The sequence below is a fragment of the Leiobunum rupestre genome, chromosome 7 (genome assembly GCF_980474605.1).
Source record: "Leiobunum rupestre chromosome 7, qqLeiRupe1.1.hap1, whole genome shotgun sequence".
NCBI classification, from domain to species: Eukaryota; Metazoa; Arthropoda; class Arachnida; order Opiliones; family Sclerosomatidae; genus Leiobunum; species Leiobunum rupestre.
In genome coordinates this window covers 48,871,063-48,893,423 of record NC_143390.1, presented here as the reverse complement: position 1 = coordinate 48,893,423, position 22,361 = coordinate 48,871,063, and the positions used below count along the sequence as shown (strand labels likewise).

At 35.1% G+C, this 22,361-nt stretch overlaps 1 protein-coding gene across 2 annotated transcripts in view; it reads left to right on the top strand.

Annotated features, from left to right (window-relative positions):
* The window catches only part of LOC149936626 (A-type potassium channel modulatory protein KCNIP1-like), a 264,237-nt gene extending 242,787 nt beyond the window's left edge, over window positions 1–21,450 (top strand). For both annotated transcript variants that reach the window (XM_090180920.1, XM_090180919.1), the window contains exons 4-8: window positions 7,926–7,995; window positions 12,255–12,325; window positions 16,804–17,016; window positions 17,087–17,149; window positions 19,848–21,450. In XM_090180920.1, the coding sequence (XP_090037046.1) occupies window positions 7,926–7,995; window positions 12,255–12,325; window positions 16,804–17,016; window positions 17,087–17,149; window positions 19,848–19,895 (465 nt within the window). In that variant the 3' untranslated portion in view covers window positions 19,896–21,450. The remainder of the gene's footprint in view (window positions 1–7,925; window positions 7,996–12,254; window positions 12,326–16,803; window positions 17,017–17,086; window positions 17,150–19,847) is intronic.
* The last annotated feature ends 911 nt before the right edge of the window (window positions 21,451–22,361 follow it).

The following is a 22,361-nucleotide window of genomic DNA, read 5'->3' as shown; positions in this document are numbered from 1 at the left end:
TTATAACAAAGTCGTTCCCGATAATTCGGTAAAGTTATGGAAAATACCACCGTATGTTTTCAAGTGCCTATAGTGTCGCCGAACAAGTTCAACAATTTTTATCTAAAAGTTCATGAAATGGCATTGATCCAGCGATCTTTGAGTAATTGTTATTACTTGGTGATTTAGAAAAGCGCCAACTTCGCCTCTCAAAAACGAGCGTAATGATAGAAACAACAATTTAGCCTCACAAAAATAATCTAAATGAGAATCAAGCGTAAAGAGAGGATCAGAATTGTATCCTCTCAAAAATGAGCTAAATGAGATAAGCGCGAACCTTTCCTCTCAGAAACAAGCGTAAAGAGAGGATCAGAATTGTATCCTCTCAAAAATGAGCTAAATGAGATAAGCGCGAACTTCTCTTCTCAATAACGTGCGTAAAGAGAGAATCAGAAATTTATCCATGGACAGTAAATTAAGAGGACAGGTTTTAGATACCCTTCCACAGTGCATTTTATTTCTCCCCGCGTATCAATCAGCTCGAGAGACTCCGAGGGAGTCTTGCAAGGTCGTTTGTACCACGTGATCTTAAAATTTCAAAATGGCAATCTAACGCGGTTGATATTGTTACGTAATTTTTTGCGCTTTATATTTTAGTAATTTTTTATTTTGATTTTTTAATTCAATAAAAACTATCAACTGATATTTAGTATATCATATCTAATCTATAAAAACGTGAAAAAAATACCTTTTGGCGTAAAAATTTAGTTTGTGTTTATCTTTTTATTTTTTCGAACAGTATCGTCCACTCTTAGCGATACTTGTTTTTTTTTTTTTCAAGTAACCTTGGACGACTCCCTTCGTGTGATTGGTTTACGGGGGCTAAAAACCCGGCTTTTTACCGATCCTCTAAAATCTACTATCCATGATTTATCATCTCAAAAATGAGCTAAATGAGAGAAGCGCCAATTTCTCCTCTCAAAAATGAGCGAAGAGAAACGAGCACCAACTTCGCCTCTCAAAAACGAGCTACGAGAGAGAAGGGCCATTTTCGCGAGCGTAAGCGGATATCCCGCGAGCTGAGCGGTACTTGAACAAAAGGGGCCATCCCTGCTACAGCGACTTCCCCTCTCGGCGTCTTAGACCCGAAAAAGAGAGTCGGGAGAGGAGCCTTTTCCATTTCCGGTGTGTCCGATATTTGGCGGGTGACTTCGACGAGGGGGGGCCAAGGATTACACGGCGCAGTCGATAACAGCGCCTAATCGCCCCGTTCGCTTTTCTGGAGAGAGGATGCCGAACAAAAGGACACCGAAGAGGCTCGTCGCGGAAACGGGCACGCCAAAAGAAAGCGGCCCATTTCTAGCTAACATATCTAAAAGCTCTCTTTCTCTCGTCGAAGTGCCGCTGAGCCGGGATTAGTTGACTGCCGGAGTGCCGCGCTTCGACGGGCGCCGAAAGTGGACGACCAAGAAAGGTTTACAGTTACGACCAAACAAAATGGGGTTTCGCTTTCATTCGATTTCGAATTGTTTTAGCTATCCAAACACAACACCGATTTATCGAACGTATATTATAGAAGGCCCCTTATGTACCTTAAATTCGCTAGAGATAATTGGTAACCCCTGCGTTTCGAACGTGTATTTTGGAAGCTACGTTATGTACCTTAAATTCGCTAGAGATAATTGGTAACCCCTGCGTTTCGAACGTGTATTTTGGAAGCTACGTTATGTACCTTAAATTCGCTAGAGATAATTGGTAACCCCTGCGTTTCGAACGTGTAGTTTGGAAGCCACGATACCTACCTTATATTTGCTAGATATTATTGGTAACCCCTGCGTTTCGAACGTGTATTTTGGAAGCCACGATATGTACCTTAAATTTACTAGATATTATTGGTAACCCCTTCGTTTCGAACGTGCATTTTGGAAGCCACGATACCTACCTTATATTTGCTAGATATTATTGGTAACCCCTGCGTTTCGAACGTGTATTTTGGAAGCCACGATATGTACCTTAAATTTACTAGATATTATTGGTAACCCCTTCGTTTCGAACGTGCATTTTGGAAGCCATGATACCTACCTTATATTTGCTAGATATTATTGGTAACCCCTGCGTTTCGAACGTGTAGTTTGGAAGCCACGTTATGTACCTTAAATTTGCTAGATATTATTGGTAACCCCTGCGTTTCGAACGTGTAGTTTGGAAGCTACGATACCTACCTTATATTTGCTAGATATTATTGGTAACCCCTGCGTTTCGAACGTGTATTTTGGAAGTCACATTATGTACCTTAAATTCGCTAGAGATTATTAGTAACCCATGCGTTTCGAACGTGTAGTTTGGAAGCCACGATACCTACCTTATATTTGATAGATATTATTGGTAACCCCTGCGTTTCGAACCTGTATTTTGGAAGCCACGTTATGTACCTTAAATTTACTAGATATTATTGGTAACCCCTGCGTTTCGAACGTTTTTTTTAAGCCACGTTATGTACCTTAAATTTGCTAGATATTATTGGTAACCCCTGCGTTTCGAACGTGTATTTTGGAAGCCACGTTATGTACCTTAAATTTAGTAGAGATTATTGGTAACCCCTGCGCTTCGAACGTGTATTTTGGAAGCCACGTTATGTGCCTTAAATTTGCTAGATATTTTTGTTAACTCCTACATTTTAAGCGCATAATTTGGTACCATAAATTCCTTTGGAGAAAGATTTGAAATCTATCATAAGCGATAGTTGTCTAGAATCAAAGTTTGCCTGGAAAGATTACTATATAAAACGCGAAGAAATGAACAATTCGAACTAATTTCGCAAATCTAAGCTATATTAGCGATTGTACGTGCAATTTGGAAGGCCTACTCCAGAAGTTTCACCCAAATCGCCAGTGTTTTTAACTTCTTCGCGTTTTATATTATAGCACACCGTTGGGGGAAAAGGTAATTTATTTCGTTAGTACGTAAAAAACTATAAATATATCTTAACAGCTTTTGGAGGTAATGAGGAGTTATACTTAATGTTTTTGAGAAATTGTCTTTCAAAATGTTAAAAAAAAATACTTTTAATTTGTTTTGAGAAATTGAGCCGTTAATAATTTAGACGATATTGAGAAGTTACAAATGTTCAATTTCATATGTATCCTAATATTTTTAAACATTTTAGAGATTACAAACGTCATAATATGTATATAATAAGTTAACTTAAAACTAGTAGGTTTTGAAAAGTATTTAAAGTACTTAATTCGAAAGATAGTTGTTTAAACCCGCGCACGACCGTGCTAATCGAACCAGATACAGAGATGTACATTATCGTGCCCCGAAGGTCGGAATGTAATACATCTATTTTTACTGGGTTCGTTAAATAATGGTAAAACTTTTAAAATTATTCTAGATAAAACAGACTTTATACCCTAGATTCGAAATCACTGCCACGCGCATAGTTAAAGGAGAACTGTCACCAAAACCAAAATTTACAAGGTTTTTTACAGAAAGATAGAAAATATATTAATAATTATGTTCCTGAAATTTTATAGTTATTTGAAAAGTATTTAAAAAGTTACGCTACTTTTTCCGCCACCTACATCAAACGGCTTCAAAAATTTCAGAAATCGCGGTTGAACCTACGTGCAGCGCCAAAAGAATGAAGCGGCAAAAATTTTAGAAAGGGCGGTGTGTAAGGCATATTAAAAACACGATTAACTACAATCTACCAATATAACTAGGTTAAAAATCAAAGGAGAATGTCGTAACAGACGACAGATTCGACCGAATAACGATAAAACCGGGGGAAAAATATTTCGTTAACGAGATGGCGCTGCAGGTAGATTCAACCAAGCGGTTGTGAGATTCTCGAGTCGGGGAGGATATAACACAAAATTCGGTTGCTTATAATAAATCAAATACTGGAAATATTAACATGAAATTTTTTGTATAACCATTTTCGGGCGTCCTCTATCCATTTAAATGGTTTTTAACCAATTTTAGGATGGTGACAGTTCTCCTTTAAGAGCGTTGACCCACTTCCTGCCGGAACTCCGAAAAAATAACCTCCACAGTTACCATGGTAAGCAACTATAGATAGCGCCCTATAGCAATCAATGGAGGCTGATTTTTCGGAGGTCACGTACCGGAAGTGAGTAATCGCTTCGCTACAAAACAGTCAACCGGAAACATCCCTGAATTCTAACAGAGACTATAGATGCCACTACATATTATCCGCGAAGAGGAATACATTATTGATAGGACTGGAATGACATTAAGCGAACCACTAATACTAGTTCGTAATTATCGCGTTTGTCAAACTGTCGAACAAAAATAAAACCAATAATCAAGCGTATCAAGTTAAATCGCGAAGTAGCAATTAACGAGGGGCCCTCAAATTATTTAATCAAAGAGAGATTTAAATACCAATTGAAAGGAGAAACTTCCCCTAATTTCGGGGTGCGGGGAGAGGACAGACCCCTTCATTAAGACAAAAGAAGAGTTATCAAGAGTCGATTGAAACCCTAACGATGATAGATGGAATTTCAAGTATTCCCTGCCCCCAAAATGCAGTTACATCGGGGTCAGAACCCCTCCTCTGGCCCGCTCGAGGCCACGATAGGGACTGATCTTCGGACTATCTCAAATGAGTGCCAAGATAAAGCAATTAACGCTTGAAAAAAAGTACTTCGAACCTATTACCGTAATTGATATCGCGGGGAAAGACAATTTTTAAGGGTGCTAGATTTCGATCCTCATTAGGGCCCGTCTATAGCTCTCTCTTTTGGGGTTTAAAGTGATAATATTATCACCTAGCCAAGAACATATTTAGGGTATCGAGAACGTACAAGTAGATACGGTTACTACTTAAGTCAGCAGTGGCTAATAGTGACAAATTGTGGCAAATTGGCTAAAAGTGGCAAATACAGAAAAAATTCATTACAAAGCTTAAAAATGTAATTGGAATTAAATCTTTAAGAAGTTTATTGTAAAAATGTCTTAGTTTACACTAATCTTACAATGTTATAATTAATTATTCCAAACAATTAACAGACTTTTCTAATGGTAATCAGAATCTGACCATTCCTAAGCATTTATATATGCCTTAAGTAGCCCAAATCTGAAATTTCTGTGTTAAAATATTTTTTTTATTATTATTTTGTAATTATCTGCAAGGTAAATCTGAAACTTCTGTGTTAAAATATTTTTTTATTATTATTTTGTAATTTTCTGTGGTAAAAGTATTTAATCAATTATAATTATAATTATAACAACCTTTAAATTCAAATCTTATTCAAATTACGAATTTAATTTAGTTAAATTTTATCGAAAAATAAAAGAGAACCTCTTACGACTGATACTAGATGGTGCTGTACAATTATGAAAAACTACGGTTTCTGTCTGAGATAAGAGCTTAGGTGGTGGAACGAAGACTCCAACGTTCTCATTAACCTGAATATATTCTTCCCCATACTTGATGATTTTAGTCGAGATTGCCATCGCTAAACCTCTCGTCTTTTGGATTTCCTATTTTTTTTAATGGCAATTAAGGTTTTTAAGCTGACTGTGAAGTCAATAGTTACGAATGAGTTAAGTTTGCATTGAAATAACGTCATCCCTAAGTCGTCGCCTGGTGTTTTAGACTAATAACATCCGAAAGGAAATTGAACGGATATCGTTGGTTTCCCCAAGTTCGGAGTTGAAAAAAAAATGGTTGAAAATTACTTCCGAGTGAGAAGTAATTAGGCTAAAAGTAAAAAGTCATTTGGGAGAGTGCTATCAAATTATTAAGCGGTCGTGTTTTGTTTTTGAGTAAATTATTTTAAATTGGCAAATATTGCATTCGATACGCTACAGCAATTAATTTTAAATACATTTTGCGAAACATCTAAAAAATTTGCAATTTTAGGATATACTGTTCAGCGAAATTAAATTTATAGAACAATTTTACGTTAATTTATTTTAAAAATGAGTGCGCTTTTTTAAATATTGTCCAGTCAATACAGTAATGTCCATTAACTGAAAGTTCGTGAATTCACTTATGCACAAAAACTGCATATGGTTTTTAATATGGGTGACACCATTTCGACACTTTGGGACACCTACAAATGTCTTGGTATAACCAAAGTTTCACTAAAGCCCAGTTCACACTATACAATTAATTGGGCCACTTAATTGAAACCAACTAATTGTAAGCAAGAAAATTGAATAGTGTGAACAGAAAAATTGTAACCATTGTTCCAACTTTTTCTGTTCACACTGTACAATTTTCTTGCTTACAATTAGTTGGTTTCAATTAAGTGGCCCAATTAATTGTATAGTGTGAACTGGGCTTAAATATTGCACTGCACAGCCCGCATATCGTCAACTTCCGAAGACAGTCAGAATAACTACACAGTACTGTTGCCCCAAAATAGCAAAACCGGTCGGAATGTTGAGATTCTTATAATGTATTCTTCGAAAATCAATAAATAATCTGTGGTATAGGCTCAACAATTTATTTATTTCTACTTAGTAAGAATGACTGTGTTGAGACAATCCACGGACATCAAATAGTTGAATTTTCCCCAAGCATACGTATGTTTTAGAGAACCGATGAGTCTTAACCGTCTTATAGATATAGACATTCGCATTGAGTATAAATAAATGTCTTGTTTACATTCTTGGTAGTATAAACATGGATTTGATAATTTATATTTGATCCGATAATTTATATTGATCCGATAATTTGAATTTGATCTGATAATTTATGTTTGATAGGATAATTTAAATTTGATCGGATAATTTACGTTTGATCTGATAATTTAAATTTGATCGGATAATTTATATTGATCCGATAATTTATATTTGATCGGATAATTTATATTTGATCGGATAATTTATATTGATCCAATAATTTGAATTTGATCCGATAATTTGAATTTGATTTGATAATTTATATTAGATCGGAAAATTTAAATTTGACCGGATAATTTATATTGATCCGATAATTTATATTTGATCGGATAATTTATATTTGATCGGATAATTTATATTGATCCAATAATTTGAATTTGATCCGATAATTTGAATTTGATCTGATAATTTATATTAGATCGGATAATTTAAATTTGATCTGGTAATATATATTTGATCGGATAATTTAAATTTGATCTGATAATATATATATGATCTGATAATTTATATTAGATCGGATAATTTATATTGATCCAATAATTTATATTTCATCGGATAATTTGAATTTGATCTGATATTTTATATTTGATTTGATAATTTATATTAGATCGGATAATTTAAATTTGATCTGATTATATATATTTGATCGATAATTTATATTAGATCGGATAAAATATATTGATCCGATAATTTATATTTGATCGGATAATTTATATTGATCCGATAATTTGAATTTGATCTGATAATATATATCGATCCAATAATTTGAATTTGATCTGATAATATATATTTGATCTGATAATTTATATTTGATCGGATAATTTATATTGATCCGATAATTTAAATTTGATCTGATAATTTATATTTGATTTGATAATATACTTTTGATCTGATATTATATATTTGATCTGATAATAGATATTACATCTGATAATTTACATTTGATCTGATAAATTACATTATATCTGATAAATTACATTATATCTGATAAATTACATTATATCTGATAATTTATATTTGATCTGATAATTTATATTCGATCTGATAATTTATATTCAATCTGATAATTTATATTCGATCTGATAATTTATATTCAATCTGATAATTTATATTCGATCTGATAATTTATGTTTGATAGGATAATTTATATTTGATCGGATAATTTATGTTTGATAGGATAATTTACGTTTGATCTGATAATTTATGTTTGATAGGATAATTTACGTTTGATCTGATAATTTATAGTTGATCTTATAATTTATATTTGGTGTGATTTTTCTTTGTAGGCTTGTCCATCGGGTATCGTCAACGAGAGTGCTTTCAAGAGTATCTACGCCCAATTTTTCCCACAAGGAGGTCAGTCTCAAACACTTGGAATTTTCTCTTCAAATTAAATTAAGCCTTACTTTGGCCCGAGTTCCCGTAAAGCGTTCTTCGACATGGCAATTTCCCGCAAAATCCATTAGAAGGGAAGGGCTACACTCTAAAAAACAGACCTGTCAACATCCGCTTTACCTCATTCCACCCAACGCCTAGTGCCCCTTCCGCCTGGGTTGCGTCAAGTTAATAAGAAAGTTTCCTCCTTTTAACAATAAGGCCTTGGTAGAAAAAAGAATCCTTAAAGCAAGAATACTTTTAAAAACTCGCGTCAAATTGTCTGCCTCGTGTTCCTTTTCAATTCAACCGTTTCTCGATTTTAAAATATTTGAAGAACGTTGATTTCCGTTTATTGCACTTTGGACAAATAAACTACTGGACCAGAATCTAGATTGCCCGCTTGCTTCTTGTGGTGCTTAAATTAAATATTAAAAAAATAAAAAATCAGCTAGGCTAATACCCAAGGCACCACCTTAGGCCTAAGTCATCTAGCGACTTATAAAAAAAAATGCACCTGTTCGCCTCAGTGATACCAACACAATAAACAGAAGCTTAGTTTCTAGGAATTCTACAAAAGGGGGTATAAAGTGAGAAACTGGATTTCTTTGATACGACTTAAACGAAGGGAAATCCCCGCGGAGCTGAAGTCGAAGTTAAAGCATCTTACCAGTCACTACTTTGAATAGAGAAGGTCCTGGGGATTAGGGTTTTTTCTTTTTTACTCCTTGTCCCTTTTGCGAAATCACGTGATATCAGTGACCACTGATTGAAGAGAAAGGACCTAGACCTTCGGTCGGACTTGTCGGAGACATGGAACTAACTAGCGTTAGTTAGTTCCATGTCGGAGATAACGCGCGTTTCTTTATTTCGTTTTCTGCTCTTGAACAAACAAGGTAGTTCTCAATTTCGAGTCTGTCCCAGTCAGAACTCTTTCCGAGACTAACTTATAGTAGCTGCTTTGCCAAACAGCCTTTTTCAAGGCTAATTAGCTATTCTATCTAAATTATTCAAACAGCCTTTTTCAAGGTTAATTAGCTATTCTAGCTAAATTATTCAAACAGCCTTTTTCAAGGCTAATTAGCTATTCTAGCTAAATTATTCAAACAGCCTTTTTCAAGCCTAATTAGCTATTCTAGCTAAATTATTCAAACAGCCTTTTTCAAGGCTAATTAGCTATTCTAGCTAAATTATTCAAACAGCCTTTTTCAAGGCTAGATATAGCTGGTATTATTAAAAAGTCTATTTGACGACTACATAGCTTTAACTAAGCTTCATTTTCTTAAATCTTTTTAAGGTTATTTCGCTATTAGTATATAATAGTAGCATTTTTAAATATGAGTACCAGAAAAATTTTATCTGGTCCCAAAAACGAGAAAAACGGAAAAGGGAAGATAGTTTCGTTAGTAGTCAGAAAGGTGCAATGGCACGTTTTTTGAAATCGTCGGCGCAAAGCCATAACGATAGTTCTGAGGAAAGCCTAGGCAAAGAATTGGGAGAGGGTTTGGAATCCTCGGGGACTGATAACAGTGGTAGTAATACTGCTGAAGTTCTTCCAAACGTCAGTACTGATATGGAAATGGAACTAACTCATGAAGGAGAAATTACAAACCCCAACTCTAACCATGCACAAAATAGATCAAACAACGGAAACGTAAGATTATTCCTAACAGTGTGGTAACCAGTACAACGGCGACCAGGGAAACTGAAGCAAAAACCCTGATAGACCAGATGAGGTCCACCTATTTCGAATTAATAGACAAATTTATTTCTGAAATGAAAATACGACTATTAGAAAACTCTGGTCTATATAAAGGTATCATAGCGTCTGACCCTAACTCTGAGAACTTCCTAAACGAAATCGATATCCTAACACATTGTAACACATACGAAAGGTTTCATTTCGACCTTGATTCCTTAAGAAGTCAAATTTAAATTGCGAGAAATCTAGTTATCCCCAAAAAATTTAACAGCGTAAGCGACTGCTTCCACTATTTAATACCCATGGAAGATGGCTTCCCTGACCTTGTTAAGTACTACAAGGTTGTTCAATGCATTCCTGTCGGAAACACCATCTCAGAAAGAAGTTTCAGTTCCCTGAAAAGAACAACTATGGGAGAATTTAGACTTTCAAATCTGGCTACGTTGTCCATTAATCGGGATTTGTCGAATTGCTTAAAAGAAAATCCTAATTTAGTGGTTGACGAATTTGGTAAAAGCTCTAATCTAAGAGTGTCATTCTTTGATTAAATTGCCAGGGAAGAAAATTTTATCTTTCGTAAGAGAACGTTTAAATTAACATATTAGTGTCATAATTTTAAAATTTTAACTATAGTCAAAAAAATTCTTTAAAGTAGGGCATTTCTAAATTAAAATATATAGATGGGCAGACTCTAAATCAAACCGGGCCTGTGTGTTAAAAATTCCTGGCTGGGGTACTGCAAAAGAGATAACTTTAGTTATCTTAAGAAAATGTATGTTAACAGAGAATAAGACTGCACTTTAGGAAAGGCAAAGGGGGCGTGGTTTTCATTCTGGAACTCACGCAACGAACAAAGTGCTACCGATATATTATGTCTCGATTTTACAGTTTTGTGAGCTCGTTTTCAGGTATATTTACCTGACATATTATCGAATAAAATGCGGATATTCAATGCGAATTCTGGGAATTAACTAACTTTCTTTATACCCAAATAACCCTAATTAATCAAAGTACTAGAGCAGCGTCATTATAATTTTGAATAAAAATCCCTCTGCGATTTCTTATTTAACAATGATTGATTAATGATGATTGATTCATTGTTAAATCTTTATCACAATTTTTTAACACTTCCAAACATTTCACGTTGCATAGTGAAAATATATAAAATGGTTTCATTGGTATGGTATGTCTCCTCAGTTGGTTTCTGCAGAAGAAAATAGGGGAAGTACGTATCTGTAGCTTTGAGCCGTAGAAGTCGTCGTGTGACCCACGAAAACGCCTTTTTACGCATAATAAACCAAACTGAAAAAGTAGTCCTACTTTTGTTTTGATTCAACACGGCTATAATCGACGAAAGCAAATACGCCTTAGCTCAAATAGCAGAGAATGAGAAGGGCAATATGTTACAATTGTTCAATTTAAGAAAAATGACTTTTTAAACGATGTATTCATCCGCGATTTCCCGCCAAACCGTTTTGGCGCGAAAATTCGTGAAAAGTGACGCCTTTCCAAAGCTGACTAGAAGCGTACTTCCCCCTATTTTCTTCTGGTTTCTGGTATTCAACTAGAATTGATAACCTGAAACTTCAACCAGGCAAATTCAAAATTCCTCAAATAAGTAAATTTCCCATATTGTACTAGATTTGTTCCACTTCTAAGGTTGCAACTAAGTATACGGCCAGCGCAATCGTTTAAAACTTGCATTCAAACCAACTTAAACTTAAAAAGTTCGGTATTTACATTTTTTTCTGTTGAAACTACTTCTATCATAGCACAGCTCAAGAACTTGTGGAGCCCCTAGAATTTTAAATTAGGCCCTGGGGTTCCATGGAGCCTAATTTGAGAATCACTTGTTTTAGCCACCGAAGAAATCCATGGTTAAAACCACTTTATTTTATTAAAAAAATATTGAAAAATGAATTAGAAATATTGAAAATTTTAAATACTATTTATTTCAAATAAAAAATGCAAGATATAATATTCTGCATTTTTTATTCCAAAACGTAACTAAAACTTAACCTTCACTTTTTGTCGTCTGCTACGTCGTCCTACGAAGTATTGAGGGCTAGATATAAGCAATTGAGGGATCTTAAAATTCATTTTGCGCGTGAAAATACGCAGCCATGTTAGGGTATAAAAGCGGGTAAATATGTCTGCTATACATCACAATGTAAAGGTACTGTCACGCGGTAAAACGTAATATTGAAATCAGTCAATTTGAGCATTTTCAAAGTAATGAGTGCTAGATATAAGAAATTTGAACATTTTTTTTATTAGTGGTTTTATCCGGATTAAGCCATACTGGATTTTTTAATTTATAAAAGCCGTTTTTTTCTCCAACCTCTGCTAATGGGACAGTGGCTCATGCTATGCTTTTTCTAATATCACTGGCTTTAACTAAAGTAGCTACAGAACCTTACGTGAACACAAGCCATACCAAAACGCAAGCAAATCATATTTTTAGATTATTCATTCACAATATCTAAATCATAATTTTAAATTACCCTTCTCTTTTTAAATTTCTTCCCAACGTGTACAGATTCCAGTCAATACGCCCATTACGTCTTCAACACGTTCGACAAAGATCATAACGGTACAATAGACTTTCAGGTTAATATAACCGTTGACTTTCAAATATACCTCTCTCTATATTCACCAATACCAATCGACCGACGACAATTAGTCGTATTTGCCCTTGACCCTTAGCACGTATTTGCCCTTGACCCTTAGCACGTATTTATTTCTACTTAGGAAGAATGACTCTGTGGCATGGTTGTTTGATTTAAATCAACTAATTTTTTTTAAAAATCATTAATTTAAATAACGTATTATACTTCAATGCATTTATGTTCGAAAGTAGGTTCTTTCGAAAATTCAATTCGCAGAAAACTAAATTAATTTTTTTATTATTAATTAATCATTTAATTTAATATAGATTTATTTAAACTATAGTTTACCTTATCAATGCTCTCAAATTATTTATCAATTTGACAAGAAAAACAGGCGTAAAACCTTAAAAAAACCAATTAAAAAATCAACATGCTATGTTGAAACAATTTTCAGCGTTTCTGTCACAGTCCACTTAACGGTGTGTAAGTATGTTCATTCCCTTAAAGGTATGTAAGTATGCTCATTCCCTTAAAGGCCTAGGTTTTCTTCTGCCTGTCACCCTATAAATTTACTTTCCTTCCAAACAAATACCCTTGTGGTAGGCCAACGTGTTCTGCTGTTGGCCTACCACCAGGGTATTTGTTTGGAAGGAAAGTAACTTTATAGGGTGACAGGCAGAAGAAAACCTAGGCCTTTAAGAGTCAACTAAGGGCTTGTTGCAAAAGTATGCTTGGTGAAGATTCGACCATAGAAGTTATATTGGGAAATCCTAGACAAACATACTTTTGCAACAGGCACTTAATCGGACCCTGTCTCATTGGTTATCTACAACTGACGTTTGATACTCAATCTGGTGACGATTTTCCTTCCCCCATCTTGTCCCCAGAGGGGGGGGGGGGGAATCTAGACCATGAAGCGAATCGTCTTAACAAAGTCATTCTCCCTACGATATAAATAAATACATTCCTAACCACAACAACCCTTAATTTTGTCAGCCACATTAGTTAGCCGAGTGATAAGGTTAGTGTTCGTACGAGGACCCCGACCCCGATAACCCCCGACTTTTTTTCCCGACCCCGACCCCGACTACTTTTTTTCGGGGATAGCTTAACCCCGACCCCGACTTAATTTTGACCCCGTACGAACACTAGATAGGGTAACAGCGTAAAACCGCCAAGTCAGACATAGATTTCTCTAGAATAAGCGAGTTTCAATAATCACAGAGCCATCTGTTGGCTTTAAATGTAACTATTCGGTTGGTAATTTTGGCAACAAAGGGTAGTGTAAGCGTTAGTGCTTCCATAAGTCTATAATAGTGCTTTATAAGGGTGACGGTTAGTCAAAAATAATTACTGATAGCTACGATGGGAGTTACGTAAAATTGACGTCATATCCCAAAACGATAAGCGCCTCTAGCGAGAAAAATACTCAACTAAAAAAAACAATTATTACGAAGCGATGATTCCAGTCGATTAATTTATATTAATCTCAAAGGCGGGAATGCAATATTACCGAGCGACAAAATTTATTTTCGTTAATTAAATGAAAGGCTGCATTCCTAATTTATCAGGGATTAATAACGTCTGTGGTAGAAAAAAAGGTCAGATTTAATATTCAAATAGCGAACGATAATTAGAATCGTGATTGATCGTTGGACGATTTCCCTCTAATTTGACCACCGTCTAAGTCCCACGTCTGGTCTGTCGTCTATGTTGAACACGCGATGAGTTGGGCTTCGTCCATTTTTAAAATTAAAAGCCAAAAGCTCGATTCAAAAAGGAACAGGCGAAGGCTGTAGCGCGTGTTTATAAAATTCACGTCGTCAACTACACTGAGCAAACGAGATAGCGGAGTTAATGGGAAATTATTAAACATTTCTCGTACAATGTAAACAAACTCGTTCACGCTGAATATTGGTTAGGGTAATGACGCTCCTGCTAAATTTGGAAGTTTTCCCTTTTAAAGAAATACGTGTGATGGATTAAACATTCAGAAAAATTATAAATCCACCGAAAAACCCGAAAATTATTTTGTATTATTTTTCAAATAATCTACATTTTTAACAAAGCCCCAAAATCCAAAATTAAAATCCACAATTTAACAAATAATCTAGTAACTCTATGGTTTCACTTCGGAATAATTGCTAGCGTGGGCTGAATTCATTTAGTCATAATATATACAGGGTGTTTCAAAAGGTTATGCAAAATTGGAAGGAGTTGTAGGGGTGTTTGTTGCTCCTAGGTGTGTGGGGTGCTGTGTTTGTTGCTCCTATAAGTGTGTGGGGTGCTGTGTTTGTTGCTCCTAGGTGTGTAGGGTAATTTCGTTAAGCAAATTAATCATTTGTGCCTATATATACAGGGTGTTTCAAAAGGTTATGCAAAAATTTGAAGGAGTTGCTTGGTTTTGTGCTTGTTGCAGCCTCCTTCCAGGGGCTAGTAGGCAACACTTAGAAGCTTTCTGGCGCTCTTTTAACTCATCGTAGGAAAATGGGGAAATCAGGCATACTTCTCAACTCACTCCCTACATTTCCTTAAAATGTTTGCATCACCCTTTGACCTATTTATCTTCACATACAAAAGATTAAACAAAGCTTAATACCTTAGAGATGCGAGACTCGTACTTCCAATAATGGTTCTATCGACTGCCGAACACCAGACGGCACCATAATAAGAATACGTCAATTCTAGTATATTTAAAGGGCTTCAACAACGTTGGAGTTTCAATCGATTACCACTAATTAATTAATCATTAATAATATGAGAAACTAACACATAATGTGTTAGTTTCCCACTTTTCGCTTATCATTTATGAAGTGAAATCAATTCTACGTAGCTTCCCGTTTAAGCTATCATTAATTATTTGGACTAACTGTCACACTTATGGTAGATGGTTATACACTTACGGTACTGCTGATGCGTCTGCTCTTAAATCGGGAAAATGCTGAGATTTTATGGTTCAGATCCTACTTGAAATCGCCTGATAAAATTTTCGATCAATTTCGAGGAGTTTCTCCGGGCGCGTAGTCAGGACACTGGATATAAACAATAAAATAGATGTCTCTGAACTCGACAGAGACTTCTAGTGGCCTATTCCCTTCAGTCGACTGGTTAGAGACCGTTTACAAATTACGTAACGCAAATCGACTTTTCCCTAACCCCTAAATTTCGTATTAAATTTGCGGATACCTCACAATAAACCTAAAACAAATACATAAAAAGTAGTTTATTTTTAATGGTTTTACCTCTAGAAAACTAATCAACTAACATAATAATAATAATAAGTATGACAAACCGACCTCACCTGGTATCTTCCCATTGCGCCGAATCCCATTCGACCGAATTCCGCCAATGTTTTGGATGAAATTAGCCCAAAGGCGGGTTTTGTATTTTTCTAATCGACCGACGCAATATTCACAATTGAGCGACCGCCAAAAAAAATAGTTTTTCTTTCTACTCCTTTTGATTTTTATGGAAGCGTTTTAATATATTTTTAAGTCTGTTGGTTAGGTGAGGTGAGGTTAGGTTAGGTAACAATGCATGCTGTTCTGACAGATGCTGAAACGGATAAAACTGAATCCTAAACCCGGAGAAGTGCGGGTTTTTCGGTCGAATGGGATTGCGTTCGGTCGAATGGGATTGGGTTCGGTCGAATGGGATTCGGCGCAATGGAACAGATTCGCTCACCTTAAATGTGTGAACTTTAACTTAGACCTTCTTAAATTATTGAAAATTGGTATCGAAATATTACAATTTCCAATAATTTCGAATAAGACACCTTCAGTTTATGATAGAATTTGAATAATATTGATTTCAATCCCATTTTTGGCAGCCGACACTTGAATATGTATTTCAATTGTTTGAAAAGGTGCCACCGGAGGTCTCTGTCATCAGTTTCATTTAAGAGGTATTGACTTCTTTGGTCGGTTTGCGATTCACAAATCGCTTACAGGAAAACAAACATTTAGAGGATAGTCTTCCGAGGCTCGATTTATAGATGGCGCTAACTGAAACCTTTTTTGTAGGAAATGCATAAATTATTACTCAATTCTTAAAACTATTTTTATGTACGAAAAATAATAACTGTTTCACTGTTTCTGAATAATAATAAAAATCTACATTTTTGGTGGTGCCATCTACTAAGACGTAGCGTAGCTAAAATCTACCCTTTAATGGCGTTATCTCCTGTGAAACGATCTTCTCTCTTATTATATTTGTATTGGTCTATCTAAAAAGGTTGTTGTGGCTAAGCCTTACACATAATCTTTGGTACGAGGGTTCGAATAGGGGGTCCACTCACCTACAAATATCACCTCCTAACCGACTCCCAAAAACCGTACATCCCGAGGTAAATTCTTGTTTCGCGCTATAAAATGTTTCGGAAATGTGCCAGAGGAAGAAAACTCAACGTGTATTTTTGGTGGCGTTTTTTCGGGTCCTCTTCTATCCAATTGGCGCGTGGCTGTCAATTGTCGGTTCCAGGACTTCGTGAAGGGCTTGTCGATCCTGTGCCGCGGGACCCCGCAGGACAAGTTGGAGTGGACCTTTAGCCTGTACGACATCAACGGCGACGGTTGCATCACCAAGGAAGAGATGTACGAGATCATCGCTTCCATCTACCTGATGATGGGCAGGTACGTCGCGCCCACCGTCGACGAATCCTCAGCCAAAGAACACGCTGAACGCGTCTTCCAGGTAAGAGTCACTGACCTCAGACACTAGTCGCGATCCAGGGTTAATCTTTGGCTTTCTTCTTTCCGTTCAGAAATTGGACCTCAATCAAGACGGTGTAGTCACGTTCGACGAATTCATAGAAACGTGTCTTCAGGTACGAATGACCATCGATGTCCAGTTACTTTTTTCAAGAAAATGTCCATCCATGTCCAGTTACTTTTTTTAAAGAAAATAACCACTGATGTTCATTAGGTCTAGAAAATGACCATGTATAGTCATTAATTTAGCATAGAAATTACCATCGATGATCAGTCATTGGTTTCACAAAATTGAGTATGGTCGATCATTAAAGTTTGTCCATTAAGTGGTTTCACAGCAAATAACATCGATGGTCAGTCATTTGTTTCGGGAAAATGACCAAAGATGACCATCACGTTGTATCCCAAAAAATGACCATGGATGATCATTTCTTTTACAAAAATGACTTTGGATGATCATTTCTTTTACAAAAATTACCATGGATGGCCATTACGTTATATCCCAAAACGGTGTTTAATTTGTTTAACGAAAATGACCATCGATGATCATTTATTTCTTGCACACAAATGCTCATTAATTAAAATGACAAAATCGCGTGTACATTTTCAATTATTTAACCAAGACTATACGGACCACCAACGTTAAAATCCAAGCAAAAAAACGCAAACCCAAGGCCCAAACCCGTCGTATAAACGCGATTCCACGACTCTCGAAATGAATTAAAAACGGGAGAAATCCACTATTCGTTTAGAAGAATAGGACATTTCTCCCCAAAATCTCTTCCAGCTCCTCCTATAATCCCACGCGCACGCTTTGCGTTTCTTGTACAGATAAGAGAAAAGAGAACTTTCGGACTGGATGAAAAAACACGAAGAACCGCGATTTCCAAAAGGAAGACAATGTCGCCAAAATATATAAAAAAAAACATAGCGCGGAAGATGAAAAAGTGACTAGAGCGGGAGTTGGGCGGAAGTTTGATAACTTTTGCGAGGTCTGAAACCCCCGAAAGACTTTGATAAATGAAGTTTTAATGCGTAAGGCGGCGCAATAATCGATTCGAGTAGAGAGAAGTTGGAAGAAGCGAGCGGACCTTTTCAAAAATGTCATTGTCATAAACCACTAGGCTTGTGGTTTTTACGAAATGGGTTTTTTAACGTCGCTACTATTTTTAGTAGCCGTCAACGAAACTTCCGTGTCTACATTGTGTTTGATAAAATTATATTTTTGGCGTTGTATAATGACTATTACTTCCCTCGAGGTTGTCGCCAATTATTTTCCAGTGACAAAGTTACGATGATATAACACTGGCTAGCGATTCAAGTTGACAAACTTTTATTTGTTTGTCGGAGACAATTGCTCCGAACAAAAAATATAAGTAAAGCTCAGTTCACATTATACAATTAATTGGTCCACTTAAATGTATCCAACTAATTGTAAGCAAGAAAATTGTATAGTGTGAACAGACAAATTGTAACAATTGTTCCCACTTTTTCTGTTCACACTATACAATTTTCGTGCTTACGATTAGTAAGATACATTTAAGTGGATCAATTAATTGTATAGTGTGAACTGGGCTTTATAAACCAAAATTGGGGTTTTTAAGAAAGGGAAAAAGAATTGTAAGCAAAGACTATGGGTTCTGAACAAAAAATACTCGATGAAATAATATTGGGGCTGCAATAAGAAATGTTTTTTAAAAGAATGGGCTGCAAACCAAATATAGTTAAATAAAGGTTCCAAATAAAAAATATGGGTTCTGAGCCAAAATTGCTGGCGATAATAAATTAAAAGCATTGGAGTTGCAAAACGAAAAATACTTTTTTAAATAGGGGTTGCCAATAAAAAAGGGTTTTAAATAACAAGTATAGGTTCCGAACAAAACTATGGGTTCTAGACAAGAAATATTCGGGTTGCAAACAAAAAAAGGGTTCTTAAAAAATAGGGGTTGCTAACATAAAATGTGGGTTTTAAAAAATAGGGGTTGCTATCATAAAATGTGGGTTTTAAAAAATAGGGGTTGCTAACATAAAATGTGGGTTTTAAAAATAGGGGTTGATAACATAAAATGTGGGTTTTAAAAAATAGGGGTTGCTAACATAAAATGTGGGTTTTAAAAAATAGGGGTTGCTAACATAAAATGTGGGTTTTAAAAAATAGGGGTTGCTAACATAAAATGTGGGTTTTAAAAAATAGGGGTTGCTAACATAAAATGTGGGTTTTCCAAAAATAGGGGTTGCTAACAAAATGGGGGTTTTCCAAAAATAGGGGTTGCTAACAAAATGGGGGTTTTCCAAAAATAGGGGTTGCTAACAAAATGGGGGTTTTCCAAAAATAGGGGTTGCTAACAAAAAAATGTGGGTTTTCCAAAAATAGGGGTTGCTAACATAAAATGTGGGTTTTCAAAAAAATATAGGAGCTGCAATGAAAAAAATATGGGTTTTTATAAAATAGGACCTGCAAATCAAAAAGTAGGGGTTCCAAACAAAGACCATGGTTCCTGAACCAAATAAATGCAGGCTCCCAAAAAGAATTAGGGTTGCAACAAAAATGTTTTAAGCAAAGAAATGGAAACAAATCATTTGCGATTTTTAAAAAATTACAGGGCTTCTAAACCAAAAGAGGGATTCAAAACAGAAATATTGTAGTCGCAAACGAAAAATGTGTAGAGTTTCCAAGACAAAACCGGTGTTGTCAATTAAAAATATTAATTTTATGCAAAAAAAGATTGTTTGCAAACACAAAATATGGGTTGAATGTCAAAAAAATTCATAACCCATTTAAATTTTTGTAAATTTTTGTAAATTCTTTTGCAGGACGAAAATATCATTAACTCGCTCAACATATTGGACACCATCTTATGAGTGTGGAGCTCCAAGGGTTAACTGTTTTATCGTGACGTAGATGGTCACGTGACAGGGACCACTGCGTTTGATTGGTCGAAAAAAAGGGGGGCTTGCAAAGAGAACGCAAGAGTCATCGTAAAAAGCGAAAATGGCGACTTTAACAAAAAACACAAAACACGAGACGAAAATGCCAAAAATCACAAAGAGTTCTTTTTGGGAATCTCTCCCCTCTCATTCGCGACGTTTTCCAACTTTGACTGTTGTTCGTTAACACGGCAAAAAATAAGTTCTAAATAACTAATCGGACTTATTTAAAAAAAAACGCTCTACAAAATAATCAAGCGAAAACAATTGTGACTATTTTTTAATTAACATTTGATTTCGTGAATTTCATAAAAGTCACACATCGAATGTAAAAGATAGGGAATGGTAAGCTCAAAAAATACCAGATGGGACAATTTCTTTCTTATTATTTATAAGAGTTAAAAAAAATCCTGGATAAATATACACGTCCGATTCAGTCTTATAAGTGTTGTATTTTTATTTGCGTAGTTACGGAAAGAGTTTAGCTGTTAATGGCCAAGGTGTAGCCTGTAACTGAAGATTTTTAAGGGCTAAAATCATATCTCTAGTCATCCAAACACTTTGTAAATATTCAAAATAAAATCCCCTGAAATTCTTCCCAATTTTGGAAAGATCCCTTAAAACTATAATCGCTTCTACATTAAGGTATTCACAAAAACATTAAAATGTAGTTTTTAAAAAGTATAATGCTTCAAATGATTAAAAAGGTCCTGAATTGTTCGGATTTTCGTCCCAAGATGGCCGTGTATTAATCGATTGTACAGAGAGTGGGAAATTATATTTATACACACTTGGAATGTCAAAGGAGCCATTGCCACCACGCTGTGGATTCACTTACAGAAATGGGCGAGGCTTAAACTTCCTCCAATGTAAGACTTGGCGCGTATTTTGAAATTCATTGGCTGGCCACCGTCGCTAATGGAAGACTTACACACTGATGTTTTTGGAGAATTTATAAAAAATGTTTCCGACAGTTAAAAAAGAACAAATTTGGGTATTGTTAACTCTTATTCACATGGCGCCAGCAAAACTCTTGGCTGTAAACCACGCCCAGTGGGGAAATACCCAATAGGCGCACTAGGCACGCGCCTAAAGCCTCATCTTCTTGAGGGACCTAAAAAAATGCGTAGAAAAAAATTAAATAAATAAAAAAACTTTTACGTAAAGGGTTTTAAGAGAAAATTACACTTAGGGCTTCTAAACAACATAAACCACGCCCATTTCTACGAAAATCATCAATGCCATCACAGTCTTCTTTAAACATTCCGAGTGTATAAATATATAATTTCAAACATAAAGTTATGTCAATCGCGAAAAAGTAAATAAAAAATACCGAAAATCCAACAGTATTGTGAAATTTAAACATTCCATATTTATAATACAAACAAATTGTTAATTAAAAATAACTAAATCTAGCGAAAAGCGTAGACATATTTTAAAGGTGCGAAAATATCCCGGGTATTTAAATGTAAATACATTATTTGTTGATTTCTATAGACCAAAAAAGGATACCCCGTAAACAAACAAACAAATCTTTAAATTTTTGTACGTAATGGGTGCTTCCATGGTTTAAGAATACAAAAAATACCATTTGTTTATATGGGAAAAAAACACAAACAAATAACTGCTAATTTTTGTAAAACTTGTAGTTGTTATCTTCGTCAATTTTAAATTTGTAAATTTCCGATGGAAAAAATCAACGATGTTTTGAGAAATTAGCACACAAAAATGACTTTTTCTACTATATACTTGTTTTAGATTTAAATGAACATTAAATGTGTTATCAAGAACGAATTTAGTTTACTAAGAACGTACAAATAGGCCCGTTTAGAGAAACCCGAAGTACTAAATAGGCCAGACTGGAAAAACTGAATTGAAATCGTAACAGTAACGGGATCTGTCTGGGATTGAATTCAACTGTAATTGAGAATCTACCAAGTAATTTCCTATTTTTGATTAAGTTAATTAATTAAAACAATTAACTAAATTAATAGTTTAATCGAACTTTAATTTAATTTGAAATATTTTTCGACACTACAATTGAGAATTTACCAACTAATTTGCAATTTATAATTAATTTAATCAATTAACAAAATTGGGATTTCAATCGAAACGTTCTTACGACCGATACACGCTAGATGGCGCCAAACAATTTGGAAAAAGTGTTTTTGTTTTGGAGAGGATATTAGGTATGTAGATCCTGCTAGAGGGCTTGCAAGGTAGACTCGTACGTTCTCAATAACCTAAATAAGTTCTTGGTGTTATTTAGTAAAAATTACTTTCCTCGATTTAGAGCTAAAAATAGCCATAAGATGGACCGAAAATTTCTAAATCTAACCCCCAAAAGCTTGTAAAATTATTAAATACTTATAGTCGAAATAATTCCATAGAATTATAGAA